The 15460-nt window shown below is 38.8% G+C and overlaps 1 protein-coding gene and 1 long non-coding RNA gene across 4 annotated transcripts in view; both read right to left on the bottom strand.

Moving 5' to 3' along the window:
• LOC121653678 overlaps positions 1 to 15460 on the bottom strand; it is an 88143-nt gene that overhangs the window by 42440 nt on the left and 30243 nt on the right. For all 3 annotated transcript variants that reach the window (XR_006012835.1, XR_006012834.1, XR_006012836.1), the window contains exon 2: positions 5659 to 5957. This is a non-coding gene — a long non-coding RNA (uncharacterized LOC121653678). The remainder of the gene's footprint in view (positions 1 to 5658; positions 5958 to 15460) is intronic.
• sox2 (SRY-box transcription factor 2) lies at positions 147 to 2390 on the bottom strand. Its single transcript, XM_042007317.1, has one exon. The coding sequence runs from the start codon at positions 1994 to 1996 to the stop codon at positions 1028 to 1030; it is 969 nt and encodes a 322-aa protein (XP_041863251.1). The 5' UTR covers positions 1997 to 2390; the 3' UTR covers positions 147 to 1027.

Genomic DNA, 15460 nt, shown 5'->3' with positions numbered 1-15460 from the left:
TAATAAAGATGATAAGAAACCCAAACTCCACAGAGAGATGACAACTCAACATGTGATGCCAAAAAAACAAAAAACAAACAAAAAACACACACACATATATATATGAATGACAGAAACAAATTAAAACTCATACAATTTCAAGTATCCAAATTTCCAAAATTTATTCATTTCAAACTGCATATTGAAAAAAAATATACTCAGCTGAAATTGTAACTGTTATAAGGATGGTATTAGTTCCGGTAATATATACATGGAGTGGTTGGCATCTGCGTACAGGCCACAAATTTTAAAATACAACTACGGGAATGAATTTTTGAAATAAAAACTTAATATATATATACAGAAATTGTACAAATCAATTAGAAAATAAAGAGCACAAGCGTCACCTCTAACAGATGAAAAGTGGGAGACGGAAAATATAAATTAACAACCTATTTTAAGCTGTATGACAGAACAAATGTCTTAATCGTTCAAAGAAATTAACATTGTTTAGTAATATTGACCTTAAATGAAAAAAAAAGAAAACAAACTGTATCTTGTGTCCCTTTTCATTCCAATGTTTGCAAGTAATTAAGGAGCATAACTGATCGCTCCCATTTAATTCTGCCATTTTTTTCAATTTTATATTTTCTGCAGAACTGGCGTTGCTTTATATATATATAAAAAAAAGAAAATAAAAATGCAACCTCTTGCAGTTAACAAACAGTTTCATCTGATTGTAATGTTTCTTTGATAAATACTGTACAAAAGGTGATTGCAATAATAAAACATTTGATTGCGACTCCCACTTTCTAGTCTTCCAAAACTTCATCCACCAGTGAAGAGGGCATCTCCTACCGTTCCTCTAGAGCTTCCTTAGAATAAAATGAAAAGAAAAGAAAAGTCGTGTGTCCTTTTTCCTGGAGACTTTTATACAACTTTCCCCACCCCGAAAATTTTCTGTACAAAAATAGTCCAACGTTAAGTAGTCCACAGTTTATCTTATAAAAGTTTTTTTTTCTTTCTTTTTTTCTGTGTTTTGTGTCTCTTACATGTGTGTTAACGGCAGCGTGCCGTTGATCGTCGTCCCGGGCACGGTGCTCTGGTAGTGCCCGGACATGTGTAGCCTGGTCTGGGCGGTCTGCTCACTGACCTCCGCACCGGGCAGGTACATGCTGATCATGTCCCTCAGATCTCCGCTTTGGCAGCCCGGGGCGGCCCGGTGGGACGATGAGGTGACGACGGGCGGGCTAGAGCTGCTGGACTCGGACTTCACCACCGAGGAGGGCCCCATGGAGCCCAGGGCGGTCATTCCCGGCGTAGTTTGCTGGGAATAAGACATGGAATATGTTGGGGAGCCGTTCATGTAGCTCTGGGAGCTGGTCATGGAGTTGTACTGCAGGGCGCTCATGTCGTAGCGGTGCATGGACTGCATCTGGCTGGGGTTGTGCGCGTTCAGACCCGGGTGCTGGTAGCTCAGCTGGTCCTGCATCATACCGTAACCCCCGTTGGTCCAGCCGTTCATGTGCGCCGCATAGCTGTCCATCCTCTGGTTCACTCCACCGCCCAGTCCGGCTCCCACGCCAACACCGACCCCAGTGCCCATTCCGTTTCCTCCCGGAGCCAACAACCCGCCGGGCAAGGTGTACTTGTCCTTCTTCATGAGGGTCTTGGTTTTCCGTCGGGGCCGGTATTTGTAATCCGGATGCTCCTTCATGTGCAGGGCCCTCAGCCGCTTGGCTTCGTCGATGAAAGGTCTTTTCTCGCTCTCCGACAGAAGTTTCCACTCAGCGCCAAGCCTCTTGCTTATCTCCGAGTTGTGCATTTTGGGATTTTCTTGCGCCATCTTCCTCCTCTGGCCTCGGGACCACACCATGAAAGCGTTCATGGGTCTCTTGACCCGCTCCGGACTGTTTTTCTGGTTGGTGCCGGTGCCGGACGTGTTGGTGTTGCCCGTCCCCCCCGTGTTGGTCTGGGGAGCTGGGGGCTTCAGTTCAGTTTCCATCATGTTATACATCAGGAACAGCTTTTATTTGGAGCTCCCGAGCAGACGAAAAAGAGAAAACCAGAGACAAACTCCACAAGCCAGAGGCAGACAGTGAGGAGCGCAGGACTAAAGTTACCTGTCGATTTTCTCTGCAACTTTTGTCTGAACAAAAACAACGAGCATCAAGCCGCGTCGCCACACACTCTCCCTCTCTCTCCCTCTCACTGAGTGTGTGTCAGACTGTGTGTGAGTGTGTGTGACAGAGAGCCTTTTTCCCAGTAGGTTCCTGCTATGTTGTGTCCACAAAACTTCTCCCGTCGCTTCTCCGAAAAAGCATCAACAAACTGTACTTTTTCGCCTCTGTCCGCCTGAGCCTTGACAACTCCAGATAGTTTTTGAACAAGTTAATAGACAACCATTCATGTGACGGGGCTGTCAGCGAATAAATGGCTTCGACCTGGCCAATCAGAGCAGGTCTTCTCCACTGACACACCAATGGGAGGCCTTAATTAGCATAAAATAGGCGGGGTCTGCCTGCCCCGACACACACAGGCATGCACTCACTCAGGCTGCCCATATGAGCCAATACAAAGTACATATTTACTATTTCCACACGTTTGAAGATTTTTCTTTTTCATTATTTATATATAGTAGCTCTTAATGAATATTTTCCATCTTTATACGGAGTGAGAATGAGATGCACAGATTCTCAGAGCATGTTTAAAGAAAGCGCTTTTTTCCAAACTTTACACCTGTGAGGCGAAAATTTTTCCGAATAAACATAAGATTTACCAAAAATTATTCTAGCGTAGCAACCCTAGTCTCTTTTGCTTTAATCACGATTACAACGATGGGCCCAAATGTACTTGCTAATATTGGCACTGAAATAAGAACAAAGATTAATAAAAGTGTTAATGAAATGTTTAACTGTTGATATTTATATATGTTACTAAAAGTAGAAACAACATTGTTCTTCTAAAAACCATGACCCGTGTCACTTGTTCAAAATCAAAAAGTCACTAATTCCCCCCACTTATAGGCCCAATAACACAACAACACTTAAATAAACTTTGTTAGTTAACTCAAAGCTTTGAATGGCCGTGCTGTGTGTGAATGTGTGCGTGAAAGGGGGGGACCACGACTGGTTTTTATCGTTGAAAAGGGGAAAGGTAATCCAAGATGTTTCCCCCCTAGTTCTTTTGTTTAGTGAAGTTGAATGCCAACACACAGAAGGCAGACGGGCTCATCTCAACACAAATAAGCGTTTTTTGTTTGGGATGTTGTCGCTACATCTGTCCGGACAAAGACCCAACTCCATTCCACTTCCAGTGCCAGTGCTGCTGTTGTTGTTAGGGCTTTGTAGTGGGGGGTGAGACAGGCCCTACCGGGGGGACACAGGAGGAGGAGAAATAAAGGTGAAGAATATTTTAAGATAAAGTGTGCTTTTACAAAAGACGCAGCTCATTCATATAAGCCCCCAACAAGCGTGTCAGCCAATTAGTGTGAATGAAAAGCCGCCTCCACCTGTTTCCCTTTAACTCTGGATCAAACCGACCAGACTGAGATTATCAAGAAATGAAACCGTCACACTCTAAAGATAAGTCATTCGCTCACATGGCTTTAATAGTCAAAACGAGTAAAGTTTTTTAGAGGCTGAAAGTGTTGATACCACTTGTTTAGAGTCTTATCCTAAACCTCGAATCTCCATCTCCGCTCATGCTGCTGTGCTGCGTGACACCACTGCCGCCTACTGGACAGAAGATTAACTACAAGTACCTCTAAAAGAGGGTTTTCTCAAAGTAGAGGGAAGAAGCAGAAAATCACCGCTTTTACAAGATCAATTCAAGACATAAGAAATGGTAAAACTTATTCAAAATTATATTTATCTCACAACAACAGTCAATTTTAATTTCATAACACATTTGCAGACCCATCTGCTGCCTGTCTGGCTCTGCAAAGTCAGACAATCCCAATAATTAAAGATAGATCAAGTACACACACCTGAAATAATTTAATTTAAATTCGTGTCTCCAGATTAAATCATAATTGAAAGTGAATAGATCAAGCCTTATTATTTTGTTTTAGTCATTTGATAATAAATGGAGGAGCGAAGCCCCCGTGCTCTCATTATGCCGGCCCCGGCAACCTTACATAAGATTCATCTTGTGCTTAATAGGCTGCGAGAGGCGACACATGCAGCTCGGTCCATTATAATGCAAGGTTGAAATGGGCCGCTCGGCTGCTATCTGCATCTGAGTGTGTTCCCCACTACCTCTAATCTGCTTAGGATAATAAAGGAACAGCGGGGCCCTGCATCTCTCTGAAAGCAGGCCCCAGCCAGCTGGGAATGGCCCTGCATCTACAATCACCCCGAATTAAAGCCGTTGTTTGACAAAAAAACAGGAGAAACTAGTTGGGCGGTTCCCTCGGACCACTTGTAAGCCCCCCCGCTACACCAGGTTGGGGCAGATCCTGCAAATACAAGGAGTGGCATGCTGTGATACTACAATACTGTTGTGTTGCACAAATTTAGGTGATAGGATCTGTGCAAAAATTGCCTGAATAAAATGCTGTCAATAAAAAAAAAAGAAAAGAAGAAAAAAATTCATTACAGCTTTTATATGACAACTTAGGATAAACCTCTCAACTGATCCTCCATCGTAACAATCTAAAATATAGTTTTGAGTTTGTTTCACTGATTTTTGGAGGCATTTAATCTTGATAATAATATATACATTTAATTGCCAAAATTTAAAAGGGACTTTTCTGTTTAATTTAAAGAAATAATGATTTAGTATATATCCGCAGAGAAATGTAGATTTGAGAAGTGCAATAAACTTGTATTTCTTGCCACTAGGGGCCGTAACACGGGATGAAGACGCAGAACAGTAAATACTTTATCAAAATATTAATAAGTCAGTCTTTATGAATTAATGCGGAAAAAAGAGCAAATCCCCTTTCCCTCTGGATCAAAAGATGAGTAAAATAATTCTTATTTAACTATTTTTATGACAAGAATAGCAGATATATGTTGCTGCAGCATGGTTTATTAGTTAGATTTAATTTATTTGCAAAAATGTTTAACCTAAAATAAAAAAAAATCAATGAGAATGTTACTATGCACAAACTGCATTATTAAATTATCATGAAACCCTTAAATGTAAAACATTATAATGGATTTTGTAAAGTAAACATTAAAATATTTAAACATTAAAAATTACGATTATATAAAACTATTTAGACAATAATAATTGCGCATAACACAAGAACTAATGTATAAATAAATCCTACATTATACAATTCATACTTCATTCACACTTCATCTAAGAATCTGTTTCTTTTTACTCTTCCAATAAATTTTTCATGTTTCTCCCTACACACACACACACACACACACACACACACACACACACACACACACATATATATATATATATATATATATATATATATATATATATATATATATATATATATATATACATACACACACATACACACACACATATATAAACGACCAACAACTCCGACGAGCTCTAGATGCAATGCGGTGTCATTCCACAACACTGCGTGTTTCACGTACACACACACACGAACACGCACACACACTCCGATTCTCACTCACACTTGCATACACACCGACACACACGGACACACACTGGGCTTCTCCTCTCTATCGCTCTCCAACTTACTGCCTGTTTGGGAGTAGTCCTCCTCTCTTCTTGATTGGCAGAAATTAAACAAGAAGCCATTTCGGTCAACCTCCTTCATATCTTCCTCTCGCTTCAGCCGATGAAGCAGCTTCAGTCGGTCCGGGGTAGAGCTCCGGTCGCTGGCGCCCATCTTTCAGCGCGTACTGCGTGTTGCCACCCTCCGTAGCCCCGGTAATCCGCGCGGGCTCGATCCGACAGCCGGTGCGTTGTGGTCGGAGAACAGTCCCTGCGCAGCCCCGCTCTCTGTCTGAAGCTCCGCTGTCTTCTCTCCGCTAGCCCTGCAACAAGAAAAGCCGTTTATGGCGACACACAATGTGAAAAGGGGGCCGATTTAAAAAGGAGAAGAATGCAAGCAAGAACAACAAAAGTCAGTTATAGCAAAGTCTATGCCTCTCCTATCTTCCACCCCCTAGCTTAGCCCACATAATGAGCAGGAAAAAGCTTTATATTTTGTTCACTGGGTATTCACAGATAATTTGAAGCCATTGTTTCTGCCACAGATGGTTCTTTTTAATACAATAACGGTGCTCTTTGTGAATAGCGAGCCCACAATAAAAATCTAAAGCGTCCTCCTGAATAACCATTTTGTTCTCTCTTGTATAGGCCGAACAAAAGCGCCAGTGAGGTAATGGCCTGCCTTATTGAAAGCCTCAGAATGGGGATTTGATAAAGATTTTTTTCGCTCCTTTTTTCTTTTTGCAAAGTACACGGCAATGTCAAAGAGAAACTGACACGGGATGAAAAGGGAAAATGCTAGAAAAAGTGCCTTCTACTGCAATTATTATTATTGTTATTATTATTATTATTATTATTATTATTATTATTATTATTATTATTATTATTACACATTGTGCAAAAGTCCGTTTTTAGCTGTTTTTTTTCCAGAGGGCTGAAGGAGAGCAGGTCAGGTGCAGGCATGTTATGGATTTTATAATAGAGCTTAAATCCAGAATACATTAGCCTCCAAAGGTCTGCAGTGGATTTAGCACACTTATAATTTAGCATAGGGTGTGTCAAGTTGTGCTCCACAGAATTAAGTATTCACTGTGCATATCTTGGGACTCTTCCAGAAGCCTCCTGTTCCTAATTCTACCATTCGCTATACAATTGCCCAGAATATATTGCATGCCCTTAAAGCACTGATAAGGCACTGTGAAATGTTGTAAATGTATGGATGATAATGGGGGAAAATGAGGATGACTAATGTAACCCTGCGAAGGTTGAGATGCATGCCTGTAGGTGTGTGTAGTCAACATGTTTCAGTTGCTCCGGGATGGATCCTGCATCCTTCATGTACAAGCCACCTTAGTCTGCCCACGGTTGATGTAATTTGTAATTAACTCATGGCTAATCAATAAAGCATTTAACAGAGGCACAATGGACACACAGGGGATGATCCCAAGCCAAACATATTGGATGTCACTGATCGTTACAAGGTGAGGACACCCTGTCTATCACAGGGATGGAGGGTGGAGGGCAGCAGGAGGAGATAGGGGCACTAGATGAAGCGATGAGGGGAGAGGATTGGAGAGCTGAATAGCAGGAAGGAGTGAAGAAGGAAAGGGGATAAAGGCAGGAATAATAGAGGATAGAAAAGGTGAAGAGAGCAGAAGAAACCATTTTGAAGTGGACTGACATAGAGTCACACATACAGAAGCATTATTCATCTGCATCGACTTTGGAGAAAACATACTTGGCAACAGACATCCAGTGAATTAACAATAAGGCCTTACATCCATTTGAGCCTGTTTCTTATAGGTGTACATATTTATCTGGATTGTTGACCAAATCATACATTTTTATAAGAAAAAGCACAGTTATAGAAACAGATTTTTTTAAAAGGAAAAATATTTTTCCCTATTAAAAAATGTGACAAAATTTTTGTTTAAACTCATTACTTCCTGTGTAACTGTTTACTGAAAGCACTATCCATTTAAATTGCTGAAATCAGTAGTCTAGTCCTTTTCACATCAGCTATGACTAAACTGGCTCCTTTCCACAGATGATGTACAACATACTGTATGTATGTGATTTAAGCCGCTTATTCAGCTTCTTGTATGTGACACATGAAAATTGCTTTAGAAGAAAGTGTTTTACTAATTTGTTATAATAAATCTTACACCCATGCAGTTTTCAGGCTAACGTAAGAGTTTTTTTTTTTTAACATATTTGGAATTTCATTGTTTTCCAACAAGACAGACCAAAAGTAAAAACAAAAGAAAAAAAGTTAAAAGTATGAAAATTCAAACAAGAGAAAACAAGAAAGATGCTATGTGACATCAATTACTCATTATTAGGCTTGTACCCTGAATCATACAGAGAGTTGTTAACAGGTGACCTTTTGGGGTGCAATACAGGAATGTGGCAAGAGCAAAAGGCTTAACAAACATTTTGTGTGAAACCGAGGAAGGAAACACAGCAGAGGAAGATTTGAAGATGTGAATGAGAAAGCAGATGCCAGAGAGAGAGAGAGAGAGTGAGGATCAGTGCTCTTTGTGTGAATAGGCTTAGTGGTAACGAAATATGACTCTTTGGCTTTATCTGATCAATCTGTGCCATACATTCTAAATCATAGTCAAAATGCTCATATTAGAGAGCTGGAGTGGTTTTAATTACTAAACCTTCCACAGAGACCAGAGGATGTGATAGCATGTTTGAAAAACTGGAGAGAGATGAAGAGAAAGTCCTTTGGCATCGAGAGAGCCTTCAGAAAGGCCAACATCATCGCTGAATGCTAATGACTTTTACACTGAAGCTGTCTATTGACACACACACTTACACAGCAAATGTCCACACACACACATACAGACTTATGCTGTTTAAGACATACACACAAATGCATATTACACATATATGCTGCAGTTTCCATATGCATGAGAGCAGACACGTCTGTTTTGTGTGTATTTTTTTTTTTTTTTTTTTTGCAGCCCAATCTAATGAGAGAACCACAGAGGGCTTTTCTCCCCTTTGTGTGTCTGCATTGCATTGTATGTGTGTGAGTGAGTGAGTGTGTGATGCAGACACATTGACACAATATTCAGGGGCCCTGGCTGAAGGAGATGCAGCCAGCCAACTGTCAATCATGTTGCACGCACAAACATCACCACACACAGACAAACGGCCTTTCATTAGCACTGATATGCTCGTCCTTGAGCAGAGATGGTGTCATTGAGGAGCTGTTTTCGGGTTCAGCCAAGGTTCTCAACATTACCTAAAAATATCGAATATTATGAGTACAAGACTGCTTTTCATGTTTTCTCTTTGTCATTCATAACTCCTGTCCTTTAATTTACTTTCATCAAGGTTGTTATTTTTATTTAATTATTTACTTTTAAACCTCATTTGGCAAAGGGGGATCAGTATATTATTCATTAATTGCTTTAAAGTCCAAACGCAAAACAAACTCTCAGATTTTGGTGTAAATTCAGGTTTCATGTAAACTAGAACATGTGCACAAAAACATGATTTATTTATTGTTGAAACTAGTTACATTTCAATAGTAAAAAAAGGATATATTTTATAAATAAATATTGAAATTTAAAGCTAAATGCTAATAGCGTGATGACATGCGCAAGCTGAGGAGACAGACAGGAAGTGGTATAAATAAGGAGACTCATTTTGAACAAAAAACAGATTGTGTCCTCTTTTAGTTGTTTACCATTAGTACAATATATCAGCTTAGCTCTACATATGTGGTCACTGTGTGTCAAAGTAAAGGTTTATTGTAGCTCAGGCTCTCATCAGGCGCTGTCCACCAACTGTCCCTCTCCACCAAATAATGAAGTGTGCAGCTTTGATACTGCTTTCAAGTTTAATTTTGGACAAACAACAATTCAAAAAGATTTTAAAATGCTAGTGTAGGCAAAAATGTCCATATGTAAACAGCATTTTAAATTTATCTACCTTAATATGGACATGGTCATACTTTGAGAAGCCAGACAGTTGAGGATTAAAGCTTTGAAGATACCGAAGTGCTGACCAGCACCAAAGCGTAGGTGGTTGGTCAGTCCTGCAGCTGGATGCTTATTCAGGAAGCAGCAGGAGGATATACAAACACAGCTGTCAGATATTTGCTGAACGGCACACTATCCTGGCATTTCATTAATTAAGGATGCAACACAGTTTAACCAGAGCAGCACAGAAAGTTTTCAATGGTTGCCACTTTTTGACCTCCATGGTTGGACATCATGCAGCTTCTGCACCGAGAGAAGCTCCCAAGGTGGCTTTTCCCATCATAATACCATTAAATAAATGCTTGACTACATAGGTTTTCATGTATTTGGGCGCAAACTCATTTAATGTAAGATTATTTTTAAATCACTTTGTTAATTACTCGAGTTTTCTTAAGTGACACCGTCAGAAACAAATGTTTATTTATTCACAACATTTTGCTCATTTTCCATATGAATCCACACATTTAAACCCATTCGTTCCCCATCACTAATCTGACTTAGTGATATGAAAAAAGGAGTAATAATGACAAAACAATTAGTTTAAGGCTTGAAGAACTAATGCTAAACCAATCAGCACCATGGCACAGCACCAGATCCTTGTGGCAGACCCAGGAGTGACCAATGAACTTGATGGAGGAAATGCTGTGCAACTCCACTCTTAGTTTCATCAAAACAGCTGTTTTGTTATGGTTCTACATCTCTAGATTTTAATTGTATTCTAAATTGGGGTTGTGTAAGAGTGCACCTATTGCATGAAAAGCTTAGTCCTCATGGAGCAGCCTTTTGCCCTACGCTATCCATGCACCTTTTCTCTCCTCTTTCTTAGTGTCAGTATCCAGTAAGGGGTCAAAAGGTCTCCAAAAAGTATTCTACATATCCAAGGCCAGCATATTCTCTTTCCCAACTTATCACATCCTGCAAGATGGTTGAATACAGTGATTTTGGATGCAGATGGTACACCCAAAGCATCACTTTTGGATGTGCAGGGTACCCCTTTACCTGGACGATGGAGAGATGGGGAGGTCTTTTATTGACAAGCCTGCACCACAGAAGGACATTTTAATGAATTACTGATAGTTCTACGCCATTATCACTCTCACCAAAACAGTCATTCCTCTTTTTCTATTTCATGTGGGTTTTTTTGTGAAAGTAAAAAATATACAATTTAACCACTTGAACTAAATGAAATGTACAGACAATCAAACTTAAACTGACATGACAGTGGCACACACTCACACAGAAGGTACATTTATTCATGAAAACAAACATCACTGTGAGCAAACAAGAAGATTGTTCTGCATGCAGATCATTAAACACCACTTACAGACTGAGTTAAATGTCACTATGCAGTGAAACACACATCCAAACATTTAGAGTTCAGGGTTAGATTGAAGATTAAACATGACATTACGCAGCCTGGATAAGTGACTGCTCTCATCACTATAGACTTGGATTATCTTGATGCTGATTAAAATGTCATTTAGGTTGATTAAGCACTATTTTGGATAGCCTTTATTACGTTTACTTGATTGCTAACTTGCGTAATTTAATGGCAATCAAACCATAACTACTGACTGATGATGACTAGTGCTCAAGTCAAGATTTCTTAACTTCTGTTAAACCAGAAAATTACAATCCTTCATCATTACATTGAACAAATACTTGATGGGAATTCTGATTATCCAATCATAAACATATCTACTGGATTCTTCTTATAATTATGGTTTATATAATAGCCCAGTTCATCTGAAGTAGAGCTAAAACTGAGTAAATCCAGCAAGAACTTTGGTGTTTATAAAATGGATGTGCATCAGAAAATGTGACTAATAGCTAATATGCTTGATCATCTGCCAGAATGAAGAAAAAATATATAAAAATATTAGATGCACAGATCAGACAGATGAAGTAGCTGACTTTGAAATGAATTCTTCACTGTGATGATTGATGGTTATTAGTGATCCAGTCAGATTAGCAGGCTGGCTCAAAGGATGACTCTCGTCATTTGAGCGACAGTTAAAAATGTATTGCAGAGCCTGTGACAGAGGCTGCATCCAGCAGGCTGAAAAGACCAGAAAATTAAATCATTTGAATCTGATTTACAGCTATCCATCACACGAGAGGAAGATCCAGATGACAGGACACATTGTCACTTGCGACTTCAACACACACTCACATTACACCAGGTACACCAGGCACTACACACTGATACCACAGGCATGGGCACATAGTGAGAAGGTCAGAGCATTTTTGCATAAATTCTTGTTTCATTAGCTTCGCTTTTAGGTATCATGGCTGTGATCTAGGCCACCAGTACATCCAATCGAGGTGAACCAACATGGAGATAACGCTGGATTAGAAATGTGAACTTAAACATTATGTGAACGATCATTTTTAAAACATTTAAACTTGTCAAGCATGTATGCAATAAAAATTTTGCATTTCTAGCTCTGCATTGGAATAATTGATAGCAACAATAAAACAATAAAACAAAACTTTGCTGTGAAGGTAGTTTTTTTTTTTTTTTTTTTTACTCGGTTTGTCTGTAAAATGCAACAATGATTAGATTAAGTGATTATCATAATTATCATATTTTGTTTTTTCAGTGCCACTCAACACATCTTCCTTTCACAGTTTTTACTTTAGCCATCTTTTTTCCTCTTGTAGCAGCAACATACAAGTGATTGTAGACTGTTTTGTGAATTATTCTGCACTCATGCATGCCCAGTGAAAAGATGCTAATTATTAATGAGTTTATTGAATTTCCTCCATGACAAAAGTGTACCAAATAGCGGTGATAATGCATAGACAACAATGATAGAACACCATGTTTTAAATTGCCCGTGCATTTGCTTAAAATGATGTAATATTCTAATGAGTTTATGATTAAATAATTATAGTAACTCATTGCAGGAAGAGCTGGATGAATTGTCAACATTTAGCTGCAATAATTCAGTATTACTACATAATAACATAGTGTTGTTGCCGATGGTCACCCAGCAGCAAACATCTACAACTTTGAAAAGCATCATATTAAAGAGTGTTTGCATCACGTTTTTGTTTGTTTGCAGATGGAGCAGGACTCATCAATTTGTGAGCTATGACATTAATTGTTTTGCTTCAAAACAACGTTTCCGTAAAGCAATACTACATCAGTTTCTGGCATTTAAACGCAGTCTGCCATCAAAACCAGTCAGAAGCACAGATATTCATTATGCACTTTTCTAGGGCTGTCATTGCATTACAGCATTCCAAGTCTGAAAAACTGCACTTAACAACCAAGCAGAGCATCATATGACCGCTGCTTTTTGCGTTGCGGTACCACATTACATGCCAGCAACTTGATGTCAACACATTGTTTTGGACACACACTATGATTGATTCAGCAAAGAAATGCAAAGGGAAATTATCAAAATAGGCGAGGAAAGGAAATAAAGTGACTGAACAAGAAATGAAACAAGATTCAGCATCAAATTGGTTTTTACTCACTTGGTAGAACTCAGGGAAGCGACAGGATGCAAGGAGGATTAATTAACCTGTTAGGGGGTTTCATAGTGTGAACTTTGCTTTAAACCTAACCAAGTGGCATAGACATAGACATAGACCTACTAAAACCTAAACTAAACTATATATATATATATATATATATATATATATATATATATATATATATATATATATATATATATATATATATATATATATATATATAAACATTAAACCCAGATATGCTTTATTTTACAGTATTTGTGGTTATAATTTAAAGGAAAAATGAATTAATTTAAAACTTGCATTTTCTGTCATTTTAACAAACACCTGTGACATTAGCCAGGTGTCCACTCCATAGCAAAGCCAGTCCCAAGTGATGAAAAGCAAATAAAATAGTCTGCATTACATTATCAGAGTGTGGCAGTACCGGCTATATTGCTAGTAATTGTAATTCAACAGAAGAAGTAGTTGTCCTAATCAGAAACAAAACATGAGAAGAAAAATTTGCTGCTGAGTCATTTTGATGTTTGACAGGCCAAAAGTGAATCAAATAGTTGTTTCCATTCCTGGTAATGTGTATCAAGTCTTCTCACACAGGGACAAAAGCCACCTCAAGTGAGCATATAAACCAGAGCTTTACGTCAAGCTTGCACATGGCTGCTGTTACCCATTGGTTTGAGTCAGGTGTGTTGCAGCACATAAGCTTCTAAAACCTGCAGGACTGATGATCCCTAATATAAACTTTGCACATATAAAGTTTCTTCATTTTTTACATTTTCCATTTAAAGTTACCCCTCAAACATTCAACACTGCTCTTCCTTTGGTTCCTATTAAACTTTTCAAGTGTAAATTTCAGATAACGGTTGTTGTAAAAAGGGAAGGACAAATGCACACAGACTCCTTCCTATATAGTTTGATTTGGCCAGGGTGTACAGAGTCTTGGAAGCAGTGGAGTTCTTTTTCTATTTTAAAAGAAAAGGAATTCCATGAAGCATAACAAGTTGAAACATTTCCAAAATAACAGACAAAAACAAGTAGTCCAAAAAACAGAAACAATGGTAATCCCCTTATCAGAAGTTATTTAAAAAAACTAACTTTAAAATAAGAATAAATGCAAATGTCCTGACATAATATGTTTTCAATGTATCTGTCTACCAGGACTACATTAGACACTTATTTTGCATTCTGTTCTCTAAAATTGGCCCCAGAGCTGAAATTTCATTGTCTCTCGTTGCTTTGAGGAGCAGTACAAGTCTCACATACAGGTATCTGAAAGCCTGAACAAATAAACAAAGAAAACTTAATTGCAAGCATTCATTCCAACAGTGGCAGGTAAGAACACGTGTTCTTTCATAATTTGGGTGAAACTCTATCCATTTCTAAGCCTCTGTCACACACATGCTTTGATTCTGCCCAATGTTAAAACACAGATTCTGTAATATGCACAATGACTTGTGTGCACACGTAGATATATTACACATGTGCACATATGGTATATTTCAAACTCACTCCATCATACACTCATCTCCTCTCATCTCTCTTCCAGCCACAGCTGGTTTTGTTTACAGGCCAATTTGAATGAGAATGAATCTCTCTCGGATGTTTCTAGAAAGCGGTCTAATCCACGCTGGCTGCTGCGAGGCCCTGGCCCTTTGTTTGGGATTACTGCAGCTTAGCGCTAGCTAACAATGAAGAGATGAGCAGCTCACCTCATCGCCGTTAATGAAGTGTGGAGAGTCATTTAGCTGCTAGCTAGCTGCTACCGAGCTGGGATGATACCTTCACACACGCCTGCACACGTACAGATACACCACATACACACTTGCTTTACTATACAAGCCAGGACACTGACTGATGATAATGAATGTTTAATTTCTCATGGTTACACTTAATCTCAGGCATTGACCTTTAGCTTGACCTTAAACTAAAAGCTTGAGTGAAACTTTCATGCTGTATACTGTAAAAATATTCAACTAAAGATGCGTGGGGACAGTCTCATATTTTTGGAAAAGTTAAATATTCTTCACATTTAAAAGGAATGTTGTGTAGATTTGATAATTTTTTATAATGACAGACCAGTCAGTGTTTTTCATGAATATCTAAAGGAAAGTGATGATAAAATGCTGAATTTAACCTATTTTTGGTATTTAAGAAGACTCATATATGACATATTCATTTTTCAACATAGCTGTGCATTTTCTGTTTGACTCTTAAATCAGGCCAGAAAAATGTTTTTCAATCTCCTGCATCAAAGACTCATCTGTTACTTTCTCTGAAGCTCTTTCCTCAACTTTCCATAGAGCTCACTCAACCTCACCAAGTAGTTTGAACATGCAAACCTG

Source organism: Melanotaenia boesemani, chromosome 14 (genome assembly GCF_017639745.1).
Source record: "Melanotaenia boesemani isolate fMelBoe1 chromosome 14, fMelBoe1.pri, whole genome shotgun sequence".
In the NCBI taxonomy this organism is placed as follows: Eukaryota; Metazoa; Chordata; class Actinopteri; order Atheriniformes; family Melanotaeniidae; genus Melanotaenia; species Melanotaenia boesemani.
This window is presented reverse-complemented; position numbering and strand designations above follow the sequence as displayed.

Coding starts and splice junctions, on each gene's coding strand:
- sox2 (XM_042007317.1), bottom strand. CDS start 1,996: ATGTATAACATGATGGAAACTGAACTGAAGCCCCCAGCTCCCCAGACC.